We start from the raw sequence: 21355 nt of genomic DNA, 5'->3' as shown, positions 1-21355 counted from the left end.
TTATTGAAAAATAAAAAAGGAATTTAGAGTCAATAACAAAACGGAATGAAAATCATAAATGGAATCTCTTCTCTCAGATGGTTGTCTGACATGGTAAAGCAGAAACAATTATATATTGCATTTTGTTGGAAGAAACCACTTTAAAACTTTTTAATTAGGGGATTTTTTGCATGCAATCTAAAAGATAATGTTGTCACGATAATGCTAAACTTTCTGAGTTTTATTTTATTTTAGTACAAAAGCAAGACAGTTCCAATGAATAGTAAAGTAGAGCATGTGTCAGAATCATCTGTTTTTCCTGAAGTTTTCTGATGAACAGATGTCCTGAAATGTTGACTCAAAGCTCAGCGACGATGTGTTTGGGCTTCAGCACAGTCCTGTTTCCCACAGCTCTGGACCATTTTTAATGAGTAAATACTGCCGACTGTAGCGAGGCATTACACCCAGTTGGTCAAGACGTGTAAAAATGGGTTGATCCCTGAGGTCAGCAGAGTTCAGACAGCTGGTTTCCCACCTACTCAAAGGAAGGTGCTGCAGTCCCTGTGTACAGATGCAGAGTGACAGAGAAGCAGATGGTGAGGTCAGCAGTCAACACTCCATTAAGTACGTTCAAATCCTGTACTGACTGAAGTACCGACACCCTCCACCCACCAAGCTCTAGATTTAACCGTTAAGTCTCAAGGACCAAAGTAGTCCAGGAAATCTTTTACTTTGTCGCGTCATCTGATCAGGTTTGGAGCAGATAGGCAACGCTGTGTCGACGCAGTAGTTGGCATGTCCATTTCCAGTGCTCATCTAACTTTTTTCTGAAGATTTCAGCTACATTCTCCCCCTTTTTCATTTGTTGTTTCACCCAAAGTGGCAGAAACTTTCAACAAAATATGACTTTTCAACTGTCATATTCTGTTGGACAAATGAAGCGCATGGCACTTAAAATAGGTTAAATTTACCAAAACATACCTGGTATACATTATGTTTTTTAAACCCCTTTAGCTCATTAAACTAGCATTCTTGTGTCTTTTTCCATTTTTTCCCTTTGAGCTTACATTTGGGTAATTTAATATCTTTCATAAAGTTCTCCGTGTAACGTCAGCAGCTACTGTTTTTCTGCTTCGTTCCAATTTTTAACTGTAACACACACTAGTCAGCTAAATTATTAGGATTTCTTGTAACATTATAAGCATTGCTTTCAATCATCCGGCCTCTTTTCAGCTGTCGTTACAGCCAAATTTGCTTTTCAGTACTAAGTTCAACAAAGGCATGCATTGTTTTTCTTTTTGAGAGACACATTTTCAGCAATTTTAGCATCTTACTTAACATTTATAACTAAAGTTTGAATTTTATTCATTTGATTAAGTTGACGCCAACCTAGAATTACCATATGTTGCAGTTCCTCCAAAGACCACTGGAGGCAGGTGGAAAAGAGCAATTCTCTATTGAATTACAAGTCAAAAACCTCACATGAAACAAAGCAAAACATTCTGTGCATTCTGATCTCAGAAGCATTACCAATTTTTATTTCTCAATTTGTTAGTCTTGACAATTCTGAAGGAGTTTAAATAAAGAATGCCCCTAAATCAAAATTGCATATATCTAAGGGGCGTGCTTTTTGATAGGCAGTTGGGTGTTTAATGGATGAATCCAACAGAGCTTCAAGTCTTATTTTGTCTAGCAGCTGAGTAAACTTTGGTCAATATGCTCCTCCCACTTTTGGTTTCATTTGCCTTATAGAAGTTTATTAAGTGAAATTTGCAGATGTAGTCAAAGGCAATTAAGTCATTTGATCAAAGTGTTAAGAAAATGTTGAGACTAGCATGTACATGACACAGGAACATCTTTTGGGGGAGGCAGTGTGGTCATGAGGGACGACATTTCCTTCACTAAAAAAACAAAACAAACAAGGCTTGACATACTTTTAAGCAATTAGAAGGAGAGAAACTTTAAGATTTTGGAAATAGGGATGATTCCAAATCACCACAGTCTGGAACCAAATCTAGTGTCCGTGGCAACACCGTCTCCCCAAAGAAGGTTCTGGAGAGTTTCCCTCAGAATTGAGGGGCGGATACTAAATCAAATCAAATCAAACTTTATTTATGTAAACACTCCATGATAAAAAGAGTGATAAAATGATGCGATGTAGAAACCTGGTGGGGAAACGATCTTTTGGGGACATGTCCACATCAGTGACCCCCCACTCAAGATCACGGAGTATAGTACCACAGGACTACCCAGAACCGAGTTTAAGAGCCAGAACCAGGAGATCCCACTGCAATGACCCGTCCACTGAGAAGGGTCTGTCACTGATGTGGAGGATCCCTATGAGGAAAACACGGGAGTTACAACTAAAAGGTAAAAGGAATACAATGAAAATGAAAATTAAAATATGTTTAAAAAAACAACAAATAAGTACATAAATAAACCTTAATAGACATATAAAATGGTAAGTGTGAATAAAAAAATTAAAAAAGAAAAAAAAAGTAAACAAATAAGTAAAAAATAAATAAATGTATATACATACACATAAATCAAATTGATAAAAAGAGAACATAAATAATTAAAATATCAAATAAATTCCTAAATTTCAACTTAAAGCTAGATTAAATGGGTCTTAAGCCTTCCTTTAAAAACAAACAACAGTCTCTGCGGCCCTGAGGTTCTTTGGGAGGCTTTTCCACAAGATTCCTAAATGGTAAAATCCCAGCATCCCTCTTTTTGATGGTTTGAGGGAGCCGTTTTGTGTAGTGATCAACACATCTACACAGTCTGACTTCAGACAAAAGTAATATTATTATTATTGTGTTTAGTTGTTTCAAACACTACAGAGTTTCCTGCTTCTTACATCAGTAAATAGGCAAATTTCCAAATGGTCTGACTTCTTTAAACTTCATCAAACATCAGACAACAGTTTCATGCATTTGCTGAGAAGATCTATTCAGTTTTCATGGGTGCAACCCAGGCACTCTTCAGCAGAAGATTCTTGTTACAATCCTTTAGGTTTTCCATCTTGTCAAGATGTTTTATCACAAGAAATTATCAGCTAAATCCAAAGTCTCCTACTTTTTGTGCCATTTATATGATTATTAGGATTATTGTTTGAAATTCAAAGGTTTCAAATAATATCCTGTAGGAACTGTAGCATTATTATTATGATTCTTTACATCTGTATATCTTGTTTCTTTTGATTTTAGACTAAAATTAAAACAAATATGTCAAATAATCTATATTACTAGGTTTGAATTTACAAACATAATTTATGAATGAGAGCTAGAACTTACCACGATCAATCAGTCAACATGTGTATATGTGATTGGCTAAAGGTGTGATTTCCGCACAAACCTCAGCTTGGTTTCCTAAAATATATTGAAACGTGTATTTCTATGCTATAAATTCACGTTCTCTGGAAATAAAAAAATATTTGATATTGTACACACAAAGTTATTCCAATTTTCAACAGACTGTGATGACTTATAAAAAACAAGTCAGAATTAATTCTGTTTTAACTTCCACTCACGTCCAAAAACTTGTATTTTCATGACGGACTCGTTAAAATAAGTTCTGTGTTCATCTTTAGATCGCTAATGTCGCACTTCTGCACAACAATAATCTTTTCAATCAAGCTAACACAAGGAAATATGTGCCATGTGACTAATTTATCAGGTTCATGTAGCTGCTGCTGAGGCTCCACCTCTGACAGACACATATGTGGTTGGTGGCAGCAGGTGGCGGCTGATTTCTGTTGCTGCTGCTGCTGTCAGACACAGCATCTCTGCTCCTAGCCTTCTGCTGATCGCACAGGTAAGACCCACACCACGGTGCAAGTTGAGTTTAGGCCGTCTGTTTATGTCACACTTCAAGATGAAGCAGCTGGAGATTTTGATTTAAAATGAATCTGATGGACAAATCCTGGTCATAATTCTGTTTTTTTTTATTGAATAATTGAAAATTTTAAGTAATAATTGGCATGCAAGAGTTTTTTTCCTGAGGATTTGTATGTTTCTCGACTCACCTGATACCTGCGATTACCAACTCTTTATTTGCAAAAAGTGTGAAAATGTGTTTTTTAAGTGTAATACTGAACCACCCAACTCTGAAAACATGCAAGACAGCTGAGATATCTCTAATAAATAAGAAAAAACTATAGCAGTTGGTCTAAATTTCCCATCCTTACTAATAGAATGGAGCATTTCATGAACAATGTGCAACAAAATAGATTTTTTATTTAATTTATGGCTATATCCTGTAACAATTCCCCACCAAAAAGCAGGTCTGAAGGTTGTTTATTTTATATTTCCATTATGTCCAGATTTAGTTCCTGTTTGGCTAATTTCCTTACAGAGACGAGCCCTTTCGTATCATGTAACAGTATTTCCTCTCCTTTAACTTTCATAAGCTGCCTTGAATCTAAAATAGCAAGGGGGAGATGCCAGAACTTTCTGACGCACAACATGTTACTCAAAGATAAACAACCCTTAAGATCTGAACTAAGTTGCCAGTGTTACTCCTGCTTGATTGGCTTAATAAGCTTTTAAAGCGGCTTCTGTTCTTTTCACAGCATTTGTGTCTCAGAGCTTGAAGTGCAGGCAGAGACAAGGATCAACCACGGACTGTCATCTGTTTACTACGACCACAAAATAAAACTCATTAAGTTGGAATTGTCTCACGATAACCCTAGAAAATCTGCCCGAATTCACAACTGTAGTGTGTAAAAGCTAGTCGCAGCAATGGGGAACAGCAAGAGCGGTGCCGTGTCCAAAGAGATCCTGGAGGACCTGAAGCTCAGTACCAAGTTCTCAGAGACTGAGATCGTCCACTGGTACGAAAACTTCAAGAAGCAGTGTCCGTCGGGGCGCATTACCAAAGAGGAGTTTCAGAACATCTACAGCAAGTTCTTCCCGGAAAGCGACGCCAACACGTACGCCCAGCATGTCTTTCGCTCCTTTGACACCAACGATGATGGCACTTTGGATTTCAAGGAGTACATCATTGCCCTCCACATGACGTCAACAGGGAAGACCACAAGAAAACTGGAGTGGGCCTTTTCGCTGTTTGACGTAGACAAAAATGGATACATCACCAAGTCTGAGGTCAAAGAAATCTGTGCGGTGAGTTTGAGGCACTCCTGCTGAGTCATTCTACTCAAAGAAACTGCAAATTCTTTACAGAGCTATAGAAAATCATGTCATCGGCATAGAGCTTAATAACTGATTTAAGCAAACGACAATTCAAATCCTTTGGAATGAGCATAAAGTTACAGTAAACAAAAATTGGTTGAAATTTGCAATGCTAGTTATTTAAAACCTGGAACACTGGATTGGAGTAATAAATATTTAATTTGCAGATGTTTATAAAAAGTTTCAGCTGCTGGTTTTATGAATTTTGATTTTTACTATCTGGTTTTGAGGAAACAAAGACTGTTGTTTTCACTTTCTAGACCTTTACTAACAAGGTCTTATTCACTTGGTGGCACACTCACTAAACCATGACACTCACATAAGTTAAGCAATTTGAGAGAAATTGAATTCAGATTTTCAAAGACATTTAATTTAAGGCACTAAGAAAGCAAATAAGAAGTAATTCAAGTAATCAAATTGAATAATTTTGGTCGATAGAGCCAGAGAGATTTTTGCTTTTAAATGTAGACTCACCAATTGAAAATGTGTTCATCACACCACAATATAGTACTAATGAGGGCTTCTATAGTTGCAAGACGCAATTCATCTGACCTGTAACTTTCGCAAACTTATTCTTGAGGATTACACTTGCGGATTGATCATTTAGGCAGATTAATCCCAGGACAGCGCTTGACGGTAACACCCAGGTAACCCACATGCCTTAGTAAAATCCTGTCTTTAGTCAATGTTAACAAAGTGACATTTAGTTTCAATATATCACCAAAAAAATTAAAATAGCAGAATCTACTGTAAGGTAGAGCCATGAAATGTTATGAACAGACTCATCAGTCTCAGACATAATAAGGTATAGCGTTGCTATTGACATGTTGTCTTTGTCAAGGGCCATGTTTTGAATCCGTGCTGTGACTTTCTTGTGCTGCTAAGAATGTTAAGATGTAGGTAAAAGGTTTAAGACATATATTAAAAAAGGAATGTAAATGTAAATAATATAAATATGTAAATAATGTAATGCAGAGAGGTTGTTCATTGATTTGTAAAAAAAGTTGCTTTATACCAATGATATTTGTACACAGAATGACACCAAACTGAAATGATTCCACTCTTTTCTCTTCACATTCATTCAAAACAGACTTTTATGCAGAAAAAAGATTTCAATTTGATAGATTAAAGCTCATCTCATCACAGAACAAAGTCAGAGTCAGAGAGGGAAGTGGGTTAATCCCACATGTTGCTGGTTTTGTCAAGAGACTGCTGGTCAGTTTGTGACTTGGACAAAATCCTTGAAAATAAAAGATGAATCGGTTCAGTAGTTCCAGTAATTACGTAGATTAAGTAGATCTAAAGGAAGCGACAGTGAAATCTGACTAAAGTGTCCTTACTTTGTTTAACAGTCTATTTTCAAGCTGATTCCCAAAGATGAGGTGGATGACCTGCCCGACGACGAAAACACTCCTGAAAAGAGGGCGGAGAAGCTCTGGAAAACCTTCAACAAAGAAGATAACGGTGAGAGGAGAGGGTTTAGATTGAGACACACAGAACAAGTTAGCAACAAAAGTCCAGAATGACGAAAAATGCAAACATTAACATTCAAATTTCATAAAATAAACACTAAAAGGAGTTAAATAGGAGTTACAACTATTCGATATACTTTTAAATTTTATTAGAAAATAACACAGATAGAAAAAATGGCATAAATATTCACTTGGGGACTACTTGTTGCAAAATGAAGCTGCCAAATAAAGAAGTGACAAAAAACACCTTTGGAAACTGATTTCACAATCCTAAACAGAGCCAAATTTAGTCAAAGTTTGATATGATCAACATTTATTGCTCGTGTATGTCTTAGAATAAAATAAATTAAAAAGCTGACTTAGTTACATTCAAATTAGTTACACTCATCTTTTTCAAACTAAAAAAAAAGTATGTTTGACCTTATTGGATCATATCATGGAAAACCCCTTTGTATTTGGTGGGGATGCTACTTTAAGTTAAAATACCCATTTTCTGACAAGTTTTAGAACTTTATCCTATAGGGTACAGTTCTTCTTGGGTTTTCTTAATCCAAAATACGTTCTACAATAAAAGTTCCCATCTGCATTTCTACCTGTGACCTCCTTGCCAAGAACAGCATTGTTGTGTTTTATATGTTTAACCACCGTAAAACTAGAAAGCTTAACTACTTCACATTAGTTTGAAATATTCATTCAATTCATATACAGTATATAATATTTTCATAATAGTCATTTATTTTCCTTATCTGGCTGGAACAGTTGTGCGTATTTGAAAAAAGTTAATGTTACTTTGTCCTTTTTGCTCCATTTCAGACCGAATCGCAGAGGGAGAGTTTGTCCACGGACTGTTGAACAACGAGGAAGCCCTTTCTCTGATTCAGTATGAACCACTGAAATAAAAGTCCGATGAAGAGGACTCACCTCCCATCCGCTCCAGCCACTTTCAGCACCATCCTTCATTCTGTTAATGCAGTGACGCCTGAACGCACCCTTACACACAGGAGGCGCGCCTATAATGCGCCATTGCCCCACATCAATCAGCCGTGCATAATCTCCAGCTTGGTTTTGTAACGTTTGTTTGTATCAGTGTCCTCTTTAAAGATGTGCTGCAGATGAAACATGAAGCTAAAAAATTGTCATTGTGGTGACAGAAGCAAAAGTTTTTACTGCTCTAAAGCAAACCCTCATAGCTACACTTTTTTTTTTGCTGAAGCTCACTTATGAATGGAGACTACAATGTGTAAGGGTAAGGTTATTTCTTTTAGAAGAATATGTGTTGATTTTAGAATGCAAACAGACTAATTATAACCATGTGTTTCCTGCATTTCCTGAGCATTAGTTTCATTATTTTAACCTTTCTAAAAACTCCCATATATGTTTTATGATTTTCAATTTTGTCTTTTTTGGTCTTTCATGTATATTTACCAGTGTTGTCTGATGGTTGTTCGCTAGAAAAGTTGGAGAGTAGTCTCAGTTGAAGATTTTCCTTTGTAATAACAACAAGTGAAGATTGTAATAAAAATGAAAATTTTACAAACTGTTTTTTCCTCTTCTGATTTTGTCAACCAAAATGCTTTTTATGGGACAAATTCACAGAAATGTAGAGTGGGTTTAAATTAAGAAGATTTTGACTTAAAAAAACAATTCTTTAATTTAGTTGCTACAACTGTAATCTGAACTGAGTCTATAGTACGATCTTCATCTTTTGATCTATTTTCAAAGCGTTCCCAGTGGTTTTTTAATTATGATTTTGGCATTTTAAGGCAAAATGATATAATGTCAAGAAACCAAACTGAAAAAAATTGCAGTCTTCTGTAGTTGTCGTCTCTCAAGATGTGTGGACCAATATTTAGTTTTTTTTAAGTATCACCAGTAATGGTTAAGATTTTGTAAATAATTTTTTTTAATTAGCGTAAATTTTGTGAAATTTTACTGTGGATTTGATATTTATAGTTTGGAGTTTTTTACGTCTTGTTAAATTTCTACTCTTAGATTTTTCAAGTTATAGTCTGCAGGGACTTAGCATGTGGAAAACTTTACAGCATCAAGACATGAGACAGAAAAAAGAAGATAGATAAAAAAAAGATCAACACCTTTGAGTTATTTCACTTTGTTTTGTTTTTACCAAATCAAATAATAATAGAAATAATTGAATAATTGAATAAAATGAGAAAGGCTTTAATTGAAATTAAAGCCTTTCTCATTTTATTTTTATTTATCATTACATTGTACACCTTACTGACCAAATAAAATGCACGAGAGTGCCATTTAGTAAATGATGAAGAAAGCAAAGTTTACCATGAACTCTCTGACTTCATCAGAAACTTGTGTGTTACAGGGATTGGGTCCTCTTCCATATGGTGTCTGTTGCATAACTGCCGCTCTCCAACTATGTAAATGACATTTTTTTAATTACTATTTCTGACATTACAGTTCTCCTGCAGTGTCTCTGCTTGACTGCAAGCATTCTCACAGCATTCCTCGCTTTCTCATTCTGATGACTGGGGAGATTACTGACATAATCTTCTGTCCAGCATCTGAAAACATCTGTGTAACATCCAAATCTGTCTGTCGCTGTAATTTCTGCTCCTCACGCATTTATTTTATTCTGCTATCAGATTCCTAAGCTGCAGTTCAAACCAGGTAAAGCCAGACTACAGCTGCTGATACTTAGAGACATAAATCCAGGTTTCAAGAAATAATGAAAAACAGATTTGTAAGAAGATGATTTATCAAAAACGGTCCAAATTAAAGTTGTCTTTGCCTTCAATCTGTTTCACAATTTGTCACAATAGTTTAACAAATTTTACCCAAAGTTTCTAAAGTTTCACTGACAAGTGGTTGAATAAAGACGGGAGCATTGCAGGTAACTTTTTTTTTTACTTTCATTAAAATTGTTAAACTCCTGCTTTCATAACATACCAAACAGGAATGGCTTGAATTGTAATTACTGTTTTGATTCTGTGTTTTGGGGGGGAAAAAGAAATAAAGTGTTGCAGCTTTTGATTAAAAGGTCAACAAATCAAGTCTAATAAAATGCAAAAATTCCCTGAGGAAAGAAATATGACACCAAACATCAGACCTCTTTGATTAGTTAGAATCCCAAGGCCTTGGTTAATATACATGAGGACTGCAGATACATTTTACATCCTTGGTTTGCTTTAATTTGCCTATTTTTACATCAAGTTCTTAGGAGAGAACCAAAGACTAAAGTGCACTAAACCACCAGGAATACTAAATTCTAAAACCTGCTTATTTAGGGGGTTTACTCCCCAAAACAAGCTCTGACTTAGATGGGATATGGTCATGTGGAAGAAAATGGTAAGTACTGTTCTGACCATCACATATTTACATGCGCTGCTCCTTACCATCGATATATCCACAAGACACTATACTGTACAAAATTTATACATTTCTTTTGGATTTTAACAAGGGTCCAATTCCAGTCCGCTCTTGTTCACATTCATGTTGTCTCTGGAGTGGAATTTTAAGGGATTAGTTATCAATTTTTTGCTGATGACAATCAAATTCCTCTTAAAGGATCTAAAATTTAAAATTTTCCCCTGAAAAGAAATCGTCTTTTTTGAAGCCTGAGCTGTTATCAGTCCACTGAGTTCTCTAAAGCCTTGTTTCCTCTGAGTGGACAGTATGAAATGGTCCAGTTCAGTTCGGTTTAGCATGATCCAGGCAATTCAGGTGAGCATTTCCATTCAAAGTTGAAAGGTGTAGACTGAGCTGTTGCAGCCCCATGCTCCAGGCACTTTGGACAGGTTGGGAAAGTTGTTTTAAAAATCTGCTAAATATATAAAATTGACATTTATGACCACAATGAACACTGCTTACATCATTTCTGCATTCAAACTGAAGCAAACTATACCAGGTTTTCTGGAAATTGAACACTTGACCATTCTACTGCTTTTGAACTCTCAATGGGACTTAGGTTTTCTTGTATGATCCATATCTGAGTTCAGTTGAGGTTTCACATGGGCCCATTGGGGATGACTAGTTCAGGATGTTCTACAGAAACTACACTCCTTTGGTTCGGATGCGGTCATTGTTTTCCTGCTTAGTTCAGTTTGAGTTCTAATCACACTTTTTGCATATGGACTAAAATTTAATCAAATGTGTTACAACCTTTGAGTCCATTGGTCAGAAATCATGAGAGGAAGGCAGCACTTTTTTTCAAAGACGGCTATGGAGGTTTTAACATTCTACACTCAAGTTTTGTTTTTTAACTTTGATGCAGCACTTTTCAGGAGATCACTGGAAATTCAATGCAATGCTGCTGTCTTGTGTTTTCACTGATGTCTGCCTGCATGAACAAACCTCCTCGCTCCAGGTTGGGCCACATCTTAGGGCGTGACTATGGTAACTCCTTAGTTCCAATAAAGTAGATGACGTTTTAAATTGGGGGGGTATCCGGGCAGGTTTGTATTCACACTGTAAGCCAACCGTACCATAGTCCATTTCAAAGCAGTCCAAGCCCCTCTTCTGACAGGTTTTGGTTTGCTTGTTTGATGTGGACCAAGGTTTGCATGAGTGTATTCACACCTTGGATGGCACTAACATAAGAAACCAATTCTTCAGTTTTAACCAAACCAAACAAGACAGGTGTGAAAACAACTTGAAAAAACAAACTTAATTTATGGAAGTGCTCAAATATACACTTTCCAAAGCTATGGGTGGCCCAAAAATTCTTTAAGCCTTCAAAATGTTATAATTTGACTTACAACATTACAACAATGCATATATTTCACCATCAATGCTGAGACATCACCATTCTGAAATGTTGTTGTAAGACTACACTATCTCAATTCAGTTCATGTATTTTAGAAAATAAATCACTTAAACACAATTTTATTTCAGCAAAAGTTATTTGTAGAGACATTAAATGTAATTAGATTTCCCTAACACTCAATAAAGACGAGTAGAGTATTTTACCAAAACATTTTTACTTAATGAAACTAGATGTGATCTTCCAAAACTTTGGGATCGTCAACAGAGCTGAGTCCTATGATTACTTTTTGTCTTTGTGAATGTGAGACTAAATGGGAAAACTGACTTTGACAAAATGGAAAACATTTAAATAGCTTCACTTGAATTGGATATAAATGTGTTTACAAAAACAAGCACAGTTTCAAAGGGTTTGTTCAAGTTTTTAAAAATAGATTTTGCTTTCCGAAGTCTCAGCAGAGTGAGTCTCGTCTCCCATCTTGTCGAGCGTAATCGATCACATCCATCTCCCGTTCACACTCCTCACATCCTTCAGCGCCACATCCCTCTACAACCACCATTCCATGAGGCTCTATCAGTCGTCCTCTACCACCTCCTGGTTCTCCAACTCCTCCCAATCCCATCATGACGCTGTTTCCTTCAACGCTCATTCCTCCAACTCCTGGCATAGCTGTCATTCCTCCCATTCCAGGTCCTCCTTTTCCCATTCCAACATTACCAACTCCAATTCCTCCCCCTCCAACCAGAAAAGCTCCCCCAGCACCGCACGCCACAGGTCCAGCAGCTGATCCCACTCCTTTTGCCCAAAGTGGATCCATTAGTCCTCCTTGTTGGCCGAGCTGAATAAGATGGCTGACAGAGTAGATACTTCCTCCTCCGGCTCGAACAACTTCCTCATAGGAGGGAGCGATGGAGGCGGCTCGGGCCTCTTCCAGCCTTATCCTGGCGCGATGCTTCATCTCAATGATTGTCTTGGTGTATGAGTTGAGTGTTGCCACGGCAGCTGCCATGCAACAGCTGAATGAAAGCCATGCCAAGCTAGGAAGGGCAACATGAAAAAAAAAAAAACATTTAGGTATTTTAGTTCCACATTCAAGCATCCACTGTTATTGCTGTCAGTAACACATAATGTTATCATTCCATCTACCTGAAGCATGGTTTGGTATGTGTAGGTGGAAAAAAAATGGTCAGGGTTATGGGCCAAAAGGTGTCAGTCAACACCCCTGGAGCTTTAATTTTGATTCAAACTGTCAAAATGATTTTGTTTTTTATATTCATATCTGTGAGACTGAGGGCATTATTTTAGGCCAGTAAACACTAACTTACGCAAAAGACCATCCATAATCCCAGGATTGCGGCCTCCAGTCTTTGGGGCCGATACTGACAGTCATTTGAAACACTGTAGTGTACATCATATGAGCAACCATCCCCATTAACCCTGCCAAAGAACGGCAAAGCAGGAAAAAACAGACAAAGAGGTCAGAATTAGTCCAAAATTTAAAAAATAAAACGTTCTTTTTTACCAGTATATTGATGTTCATACATTTGATGTGTTATATTAGCTTGATGCAGAACCATCAGCCAAACCATAAACTGGCATTTCATATTGCTAGTCCATGGAGGTTACAGTTTGAAAGTCAACGGGACTTCTTGCAGAGATGAAATGTTTTGTTTCTTACCCATTTTCTGTTTAAAATTTATGGAGACAAGTTTAGTTCTGCTCAGACTGCTGCCTCCACGACCTGGTTCCGGATGTGTAATGTGTCCAACAACTGCGTGACATGGTCTCACTTAACTAGGGAGGAACAGGCTTCATCACACTGAGTGGAATAGATCTTCAATCATCTTGTGTTTGGGAATTTTAACATTAAGGTGGACTTGGTTTGTGGATATCCACTGGTTTAAAGTTGTGTTTTTTTTTTTTTTTGTCAGCAGATCTTCCCTCTGTTTGGTTTCCGTGGGAGTTAGATGTTTTCTGCCTGGTGGTGTGGTGTCCTCATGACTCCCACTTTGGGTTGTGGGGGATGGGGCTTAAAGAGCATATCCTGGTTTGTGTGTTGGTTTTTTGCTTATTTCAAATCCTTGGTCGTCAATTATTCCCAGATGCATCATATGAAATGCCACCTTATCAACTTTAATTCAAGTGTTTCAACTCAACAAGAAGTCCAGTGATATTGCTGAGATTTTGCCGGAACAGTTTGCATTTTTGGACATAGACATTTGGAAAGAGACTATACCAAACACATTTTACACCCCCACCTGAGAGAACAGTGCACATGGCAGCAAAGGCGTTGATCTTGAGGGAGCTCATCTCTCTTTTGGCACATAGGCACAGGGCTTCAACACACATCAGCAGGAATCCCATTGCCAAAAGACCGATGTACATGAACTCACTGACAACCGACAGCCAGAGGACACCTTCAAGCAACAAGAGAAAAGTTTAAGGATTAAAGAACATGAGACGAAGAACGAATTGACTTGCACTGCACCAACCTTGTGTCTCTCCTGGTGTCAGTTCAATGAAACTACGACACTTCTCTTCCTGATCATCACCTGAGAAAAGATTGTGTCCAAGAAAACATCTCAGTTGGATCCTCAGACTGAAAATTGCCTTAAAGATGCTAGTAACAAGAATGTCTCTTGTGCGAACAAGATCCGCTTTCAAACAATTGATTAACTCTTTACATATTGAACTGTTCAGCTCTTTTAGGAGCTCTTTTACTTTGAATTAATGGTAAAATAAATGTAAATTGTTTTTAATCCCTTGTTAATTAGTATGTAGTTCTTTAAGCAGCCGTCTTAATTGATGGCATGGTTTTCTAGCATTTTTTATTCAAGTTTTTTTTACAGTAATAACAAACATTGTTCTCTGCTCATTACAACAGTACTTCATGTTGTAATTGTACTTCTATTACAACAGTAATAGGTATTTGTTTTTTTTTATTGCTGCTTATAGAAATTAAGTTCCGTAAAAGTTTCTTTTGTTAATTTTTAAGGTTAGTATTATTTTTAGCTATTTTTCCTGGGTTTTACAGATGCTTTTGCGTTTCCAGATATTTCTTTGAGTTGCCTTTTCGAACATTAAGCGGTGTATAAATAACAATTCCCTGCCTGTGTTTCTGCGTGTACTTTTACCATCGCGTAATAGATTGGAACGTTTTTGAATTTATTTTAAGCTTTTTATTTGGCTGTATACTTTTTTTTTTTAAGTGTACAAAATAAATGTATTGCATGTTTGGGAAATGGTGTTTCTGTGCATTTGTTAGTTTATATAATATGTACAGCACCTTGAGCTGCTTTCCTAACATGGAAGAGGCTTTAGAAATACAAATGATTAGAATTAATTGAATGAAAGTGCATCGTCAGGTCTTCCTGTCAGAACTGATGCGTATTTTTCACGGTGTATGACACTAGACATATCCTTGCTGGGTGGAAAATATATGTTGTTAAACAATACTTACTGGTTTTTCTTTTACTATTAAATGTCATTTTTTCCACTTAAAATGTCCTTGAATGAAAAATGCATTTGTAATTTATGTTTCAGGTTTTGGCTCTTCTTTTCATTGATGCAAGAACTTTACACATACTTCTGCTTCTAAACGTTAATTTGTGTCCTGTCACACACTTTTTTAATCAGCATCCAGCTCCATAGTTGACTAAGTCTATCAATATTGCTAGAATTAAATCTAAATATTAGTAGCCTTTTGAGAGGAGGGGATCACCTTCATTGTGTTTCTCACAGGAGAGCCAGAAGCCAGTGTGGAAGTATCTGAGCATGAACTTGTCTTCTCCCGTCTCCCAAATGTACTGGACAGCGTTAGCTAGTTCCTTTTTCCTTATCAGGGCCAGTTCCTCCTTCTGTCGGGGGGACAGCGTCACGTTGGACATGGGGTTCTTGGGATCTGGGGTGGGGGCCACTGGACAAATGAAATAAAATAAAACAAACTAAAACAAAAATAGGTAATTCAAAAGTGTGGTTGAACTAAATAGAGAAGTTGTGAAGAAAATAGGTTTGCAAAATTCCCAAAAAGTCGGATTTTTGGCACAATAATAATAATTTTGAAAGAAGAAAAAATCTGAATTGAGTCTCCAACAGACTGAATGCTCCTCAATAGGTTTTCTGCTTAAGTCCACTGTGATCTTTTGACTACATGGAAAATAATAACAACTGCATCCACACTGCAGGTTGAAAAGTCCAAATGAAATGCAACTGCAGCCGCACACAGCTGAGATTAAAACAAAGCTGGGATTATATAAATCTCACAAGAAAAATGTATGGAAATCAAAGCTTTGTGCGCGATGATTGCAGGGTAGATGTCCTGACGCTCACACTCTTATCAGATTAAGAGTCTGCCCACATAAAGCAGGACTGATTATTCTTCATGTGATAGAGCTGATAAATGAAATGATTTCTGTATTGAAGCACTGATTTTAGATGGTGTCAGCAGACAGGGGAAGCAGGGACCTTTCATGCCGTGACGGTTCAGTCATGATGCTCATGAACCTCGTCTGAGGTTTGGAACATCGAGACTACATTCAATCTAAAGTTTGGTGCAACTATAACACCTGCACAGTGTAATATAGGTACACATGTGTTTTCCATCCTAAAACAGTTTTAAAAAATAAGAAAACATTGTAAATAAAATGATAATTCTGTTCCGTAATTACACTTAAGGAACAGTTCAATTGGTTCTTTTTGTAATAGTAACTTTTTTACATTTTTTGCTGTTTATTATTGAACATAAAAACTTTTAAAATCTTTAAAAAAAAAAAAAACTAACTTCACCCGTTTTACCTAAATATGATTCAATCTTTAAAAGATTTTCAATAATTTTTGTTTTAAATGTTTGATTTAAGTGTTTTATTTTTAATTGCTAGAAAACATGTAACTAATTTCTTTAATGAGAGACATTCTGAGGCAGCCTCACCTGTGGTGTATGGTTGGCTGTTGTTCCTCCCACAGTTTTTCATCTTCACAGGCGACAGGCAGACCGGCTTCACCACCTTGTGCGTCCCTTCACACCAGTAGGAGGTGCAGAAAGCCGACACGGACAGCGTGAGGGCCAAGGACGTGAGGCCCAGGGACAGGAGGGAACGGTTGCGTCTGGACATTTTCTCCAGCATTGCTGCGCTCTGACTGAAAAATATTTTAGTTTTCCTGTGATGAATTGTCCAACAGTTCTCAGCTGTGTTTAGGCTGCAGAATGACAGGACCTGTTGGTTTTTTCTTTTGCTCAACAGTAACTGGGTTTGCTCCAGCAACTCGTGACCCAAAATGGATTTAGTAGGATATGAAAATGGATGGATAGATGGCTGTTAGATGTGTAGCTCAGGTTTAGAAACACAGGTATAGAGCAACCTGTAAAAACATGTGAGCGGACAATGGATTTGAGGTTTTCATCCTAAAGTTCATTGACTTTTTGTCCGCCTCTCAACTCCACAGGATGATGTTTGTGACGACTTTCTTTACTCACATGACATTAAATAAAAAAAGAAATCCATGTGAAGGGGTACCAATTGGTTGGAAAGAATCAGTTATCGCCTCGGAAAAATAAAATTGGCACCTGACTGGTTCCAACTGAGAGAAATGAAGAGTTTTTAGTGACACTACAGGGGAAATGGGGCAAGTTGCTCAGCAGTTGCTGGGCAATTGAGATTGATTTATGGAGGAATGTGAAAATGAGAGAAAAACTGAAGAGATTAAGGATGTTGGACAAGTGGAACAAAGGTCAGAGGTGAAGATGACGAGTGGGGAGATTGTAGGAGGGCGGAGAATCTGCAGTGAGTTGAAAAAGATGAAGTGCTGGGATTTAATCACTGTTAGCGGGGGAGAAAGTGGAGACAGATGTGCGGGCCAAAGGCTGCGCAAAGAACCTCGCCTGAGCTGCGCTGTAGTGTCAGTCACAGAAAACCGGGATTACACAGACGAGTCAGGCAGGTCAGCAGATTTGGATGCAAAACCTTTGTTTCTTCTTGTGGTACGACACAATCCAGTCGAGACGTGATCCCCGCGCCACGCTACCGCCTCCTCTCACTTTTCATAGATTTTCACTGACGGCTCCTGCCTCCCCCTGGGAGGATGATGACGATGATGAAGGCTTAATTCTTATCCTGCGGATTTCGCCACTAATCAGTCCCAACCTCACGGTGAATCCTGTTCTTCAACCTGTCCCCTCTCATCCTGGGGAGGGATTGAGTTTACGAAGAAACAATAAATCCAAAATCTCAGGTCTCTCTCAGGATTTGGTAATGTGGTTTAATCTGGGTGATTAATTTGTCCAGAGATTGTTTCATTATGCCTTTGTCAGAACCATTACCTGTAAAAAAAAAGAAAGCAAACATCTGGATGTGGTCATCGTAAAAGGTTAAAACATTAATGAGAAGTCACTGTAATTCTTAGATTTTAGCCAGAACGGGATTTAATCTGTGATTCCTAAAGACTCATGTTTTATCCTAGAAGCTTCTTCAGTAGTTCTTCAGTTTATTTTTTATCTTTTTATGCTTCATTAAAAAGAAGAAATTTTCAAGATGTGGATTTAAAACATAGATTTAATTACTATTAAGGCAATAGAAAAATCTAAATATGCCAGTCCCACACCATTACACTACCACCCCCATGTTGACTCTTGCTTCTTATGTATTTTTCTCCTATTAGCCTGACTTCAGTCAGAAAAAAACAGAAAGTCCCTCTTTTGTCCCATCAATCCACTAAATATTTATTCTGAAATCTTGGACTTAATCTAGATGTTTCCATCAAACTTGAGATGAGTCTTTAAGATTTATTTTTTTGCTTGTTTGATGTGGACCAACGTCTTAATGAGTGTATTCACACCTTGGATGGCACTAACATAAGAAACCAGCCTTTCTATTTTAACCAAACCAAACAAGGCAGGTTTAAATAAATCCTCTAAAAAAGGGCTCCAATTTACAATTGCCAAAGCTTTGGGCAGACCAAAAATTCTTTAACCATTCAAAATGTTGTAAATGTATTTAAAAATGTGCATATTTCAATACATTTTAAAGAAGCATAGTTGGTTTGCCCATCAGTGCTGAAATATCACCATTCTGAATTGTCAACTTGTGTTCAGTTAAAAAACAGCCTCTTTGGAGAAGGACTACCCTATCTTAATACTGCCTTCCTTTAAGGCCCCCATGGATTCATTATTTTGTTCAAAAGTCTCTTTCTTCTTGTTTAATCCTGAACTCTCATTTTAACGGAGTCACTGGGTTCTGCTGTTTTCTTTCTAATTGCTGAGCTTCTTTTATCAACTTTTATGTGTCCTTGTTGTGTTCTTGGAGTTGTTTTGGTTGATTGGTTTCCTGAAGGTTCTCTAGTCAGGATCTTGGCAGGATAAATTAATGCTTGGGTAGCAAATACTTTTTCAAACAGGGTCTGATGGTTTGTTCAATTTTTTACTCTTAATGTTTAAAATTATAACAGAAAACAGCCTTATATTATATTAAAAAAAGTTATGCCTTCCTTTCGTGACTTTTTTTTGTATCAAGGTGCCAAATCTGTCAGTATTCAGTTCTTTCACTGAACACTCGCTGTAGAAAACTTAAGGGTCATGCATTTCATGCTCTTGCTTTAGCAATTTAGCTTGTTTTTAGCACAAAACCTCAAACTTACATAGAAACAAAATTTGTAAATGACAAATCCAAACTTTTTATTACAATTTTTATAGTAGACTGTATTCGATGGATTTTGTCCTCTATTTCCAATCATTTTTGACCTTCCATTATCTTTTATTGACATGATAAAGCTAGGTGAATGGAAATTTGAGCGTCTAATGACACGTAATGACACTCCTCAAAAATGAATTTGGATTACTTGCCTTTTGCAGGAAACTTCAGGCATCTAGCTTTGTTTGATCAACAGAGCGACGGTGGTTTATTGTCGTGGATAAACCCACATAAAAAAACTGATTTGACATGATTCTTAGTTAGAAAGTAAAAGTTGTGTTAAAATAAAAATCATCAGTGCAATCTATTGGTCACTTATACAGGCTGTTATTGAAATATGGATTAAATAATCCAGTTTAATTGGCCCAATCTAAAGTGTAATAATATCAATATTTCTTCCAGTTTGATGTTTTTGTTGACTTTTGATCTTTAGGTGTTACTTTGGTTGTTGATTTGAGCCTAAAAATATTTTGAACTGAATTGAATTACATCTCTAAGTGTAAAAGCCATTTTTCTTTAAATTCAGCCTTCACACTATCTAAGGTTTTGGTTTTAAAACAAACAAAACAAAACTCTTAATCCAGACCTTCTTACTTTTGTTGTTTACAAAATTGTCATTTATTCCAGAGATTTATTGATCAAAAAGGAGACGCTGAGGACAAAGTCTTATTCACATTTTGTCCAGATTTTAGATTTTTAAAATGTTTGTAAAATAAGTGTATGATAGAAAGAAATGACAGGAAACCAGAAGTAAACACGCAGCTTTTCTATGAAAAAATGACAGCCACAGCTGTTTTTTTGGCACAACTTCCAGCTAATCTTGTCTGCTAGATAGCTGACAAAAACAAAAACAAGTAAAAGGTTAACCTACCGCCAGTGAGGCTCTGTCAGTCTCGTGTAGTGTGAATATTCTGCCCTTCATCTTCTCTGCTGTCTCTCATCACCCTTCCTTTAGTCTTGGTTGGGTTTTCCATCAGAAACTCGCCCAGATTTTCCTCTAATCCTCCAAAGTCCATCTGTTACTTTCGCTCTCATTCGCTTTTCAAAGTGTGGCTGTTCCTTCAGTCTGGCAGCTTTCTGGCCCTCTCCCTTGTCTTCATTTGTCTTTTCTTTAACCCACAAAGTCTTCCTGACCTCCACTGACACCAGCTTGGGTTCAGATGCACAATCCACTCGTGCTGAACGCTTGTGGCCTGACGTTTACACACATTTGTCATGGAGATAAAAGTCAAGGCAGTGTTAAGCTTTCCATGATCTCTTTTAACTAGTTTTTAACTGGGGCAGAGCGATTGTGCAACATTTATTTACTAAACAAGCAGGCTTGGAGTGAAGTTTTGTCAAATCTTGTAAATCACAATTCCTCTTCTGGTGACAAGCATCTTTTACTCTTAAAAGCCAACAGAACTGGTCAAAATCCTCTTCTACAAAGGTTTCAAAAAGTTTATTACTTAGTCCATGCATCAGCTGCATTCTTCAGGTCGGTGACGTCTATTTAAGAAGCATTAAAGCTTTCAATTGAAACCTTAGGATTCACTTTAAAGACCTGGAGAGACTTTAAAGCGCAAAATGTAAAGAAAATGAAAGAAAAGCCACAATTTAAGTGTCATTTACCAGAATGTGGAGATACAACTTTAGCATTTCAATATTTGTGTCACCACTTCTATTTCATTCTAAAGGAAATCTTTATGGTTTGTCTTAGATGAACCAAAAATTGAGTACAAAGAAGAAAAATGCCAATAAAATATTTTTACACCTTTAGAAATGCTTGTTGCAAAACTAACAGCTACAGAGAGCTGGATTTACGAAGGCTTGCAAGAGCAAGATTCTAATCAAAAACTGAGTTGTTTCCAATTGTACACGCACTAGTGTACGTTCTAGGAACAAAAATGATTGAAACGTTGATGATTTGCCATAAGCTAAAATCAGAGCTGCAGAAAATGACCTTTCTTCAGCTGTGTGGCTTGTGCTTCAGGATGTGGGAGGGGTTAAGTTACTGGCTGCAGCCCACACTAATGCTAAATAATATCGTTTGCCCTACCTTCCTGGCTTCTGAGCTTTCTTTTTGTGAACAAGTGGCCATATTCTATATTTGACTTCTTCAGTACTTTGGTTGCTCCTCCTTTTTTATAAGTGTTATATGTAAATTAACTGATACATAGATAAAGATGTACAATAACATTAGATAAGGAGACAACAAACTGACTTGTTTGTTACAATCGTGAAGGATAACTGCAAATAGGTAGCCTATATGTGTTATAAAATGTAAGTGATGGCTTAAGTGTAATTCCACTTTAG

At 37.0% G+C, this 21355-nt stretch overlaps 2 protein-coding genes across 3 annotated transcripts; one reads left to right on the top strand and one right to left on the bottom strand.

Annotated features, from left to right (window-relative positions):
* The first annotated feature begins 3687 nt into the window (after positions 1 to 3687).
* Positions 3688 to 8183, top strand: LOC101168054 (recoverin-like). The gene is made up of 4 exons (XM_004073884.3): positions 3688 to 3795; positions 4553 to 5102; positions 6524 to 6635; positions 7457 to 8183. The coding sequence occupies exons 2-4, from the start codon at positions 4722 to 4724 to the stop codon at positions 7540 to 7542; spliced, it is 579 nt and encodes a 192-aa protein (XP_004073932.1). The 5' UTR covers positions 3688 to 3795; positions 4553 to 4721; the 3' UTR covers positions 7543 to 8183.
* Positions 8184 to 11340: 3157 nt separating this feature from the next.
* Positions 11341 to 20423, bottom strand: LOC101158955 (germ cell-specific gene 1-like protein). 2 transcript variants are annotated; one of them, XM_011480906.3, is made up of 7 exons: positions 19932 to 20423; positions 16306 to 17694; positions 15100 to 15294; positions 13871 to 13930; positions 13637 to 13795; positions 12704 to 12815; positions 11341 to 12415 (listed from the first exon to the last, which is right to left on the bottom strand). In XM_011480906.3, the coding sequence occupies exons 2-7, from the start codon at positions 16499 to 16501 to the stop codon at positions 11830 to 11832; spliced, it is 1308 nt and encodes a 435-aa protein (XP_011479208.1). In that variant the 5' UTR covers positions 16502 to 17694; positions 19932 to 20423; the 3' UTR covers positions 11341 to 11829. The 2 variants fall into 2 exon arrangements, with proteins under 2 accessions (XP_011479208.1, XP_020562811.1); XM_020707152.1 differs by lacking the exon at positions 19932 to 20423 and having other exon boundaries at positions 16306 to 18685.
* Between the last annotated feature and the right edge of the window lie 932 nt (positions 20424 to 21355).

Source organism: Oryzias latipes, chromosome 11, assembly GCF_002234675.1.
Source record: "Oryzias latipes chromosome 11, ASM223467v1".
In the NCBI taxonomy this organism is placed as follows: Eukaryota; Metazoa; Chordata; class Actinopteri; order Beloniformes; family Adrianichthyidae; genus Oryzias; species Oryzias latipes.
Note: the sequence above shows the minus strand (reverse complement) of the source record. Positions and strands in the feature narration are given on the sequence as shown.

Coding starts and splice junctions, on each gene's coding strand:
- LOC101158955 (XM_011480906.3), bottom strand. CDS start 16,501: ATGCTGGAGAAAATGTCCAGACGCAACCGTTCCCTCCTGTCCCTGGGC. Junction 15,295..16,305: donor CAGCCAACCATACACCACAG/GTGAGGCTGCCT, acceptor TCATTTGTCCAG/TGGCCCCCACCCCAGATCCC. Junction 13,931..15,099: donor CTGTGAGAAACACAATGAAG/GTGATCCCCTCC, acceptor ATCTTTTCTCAG/GTGATGATCAGGAAGAGAAG.
- LOC101168054 (XM_004073884.3), top strand. CDS start 4,722: ATGGGGAACAGCAAGAGCGGTGCCGTGTCCAAAGAGATCCTGGAGGAC. Junction 5,103..6,523: donor AGGTCAAAGAAATCTGTGCG/GTGAGTTTGAGG, acceptor TTTGTTTAACAG/TCTATTTTCAAGCTGATTCC. Junction 6,636..7,456: donor CTTCAACAAAGAAGATAACG/GTGAGAGGAGAG, acceptor GCTCCATTTCAG/ACCGAATCGCAGAGGGAGAG.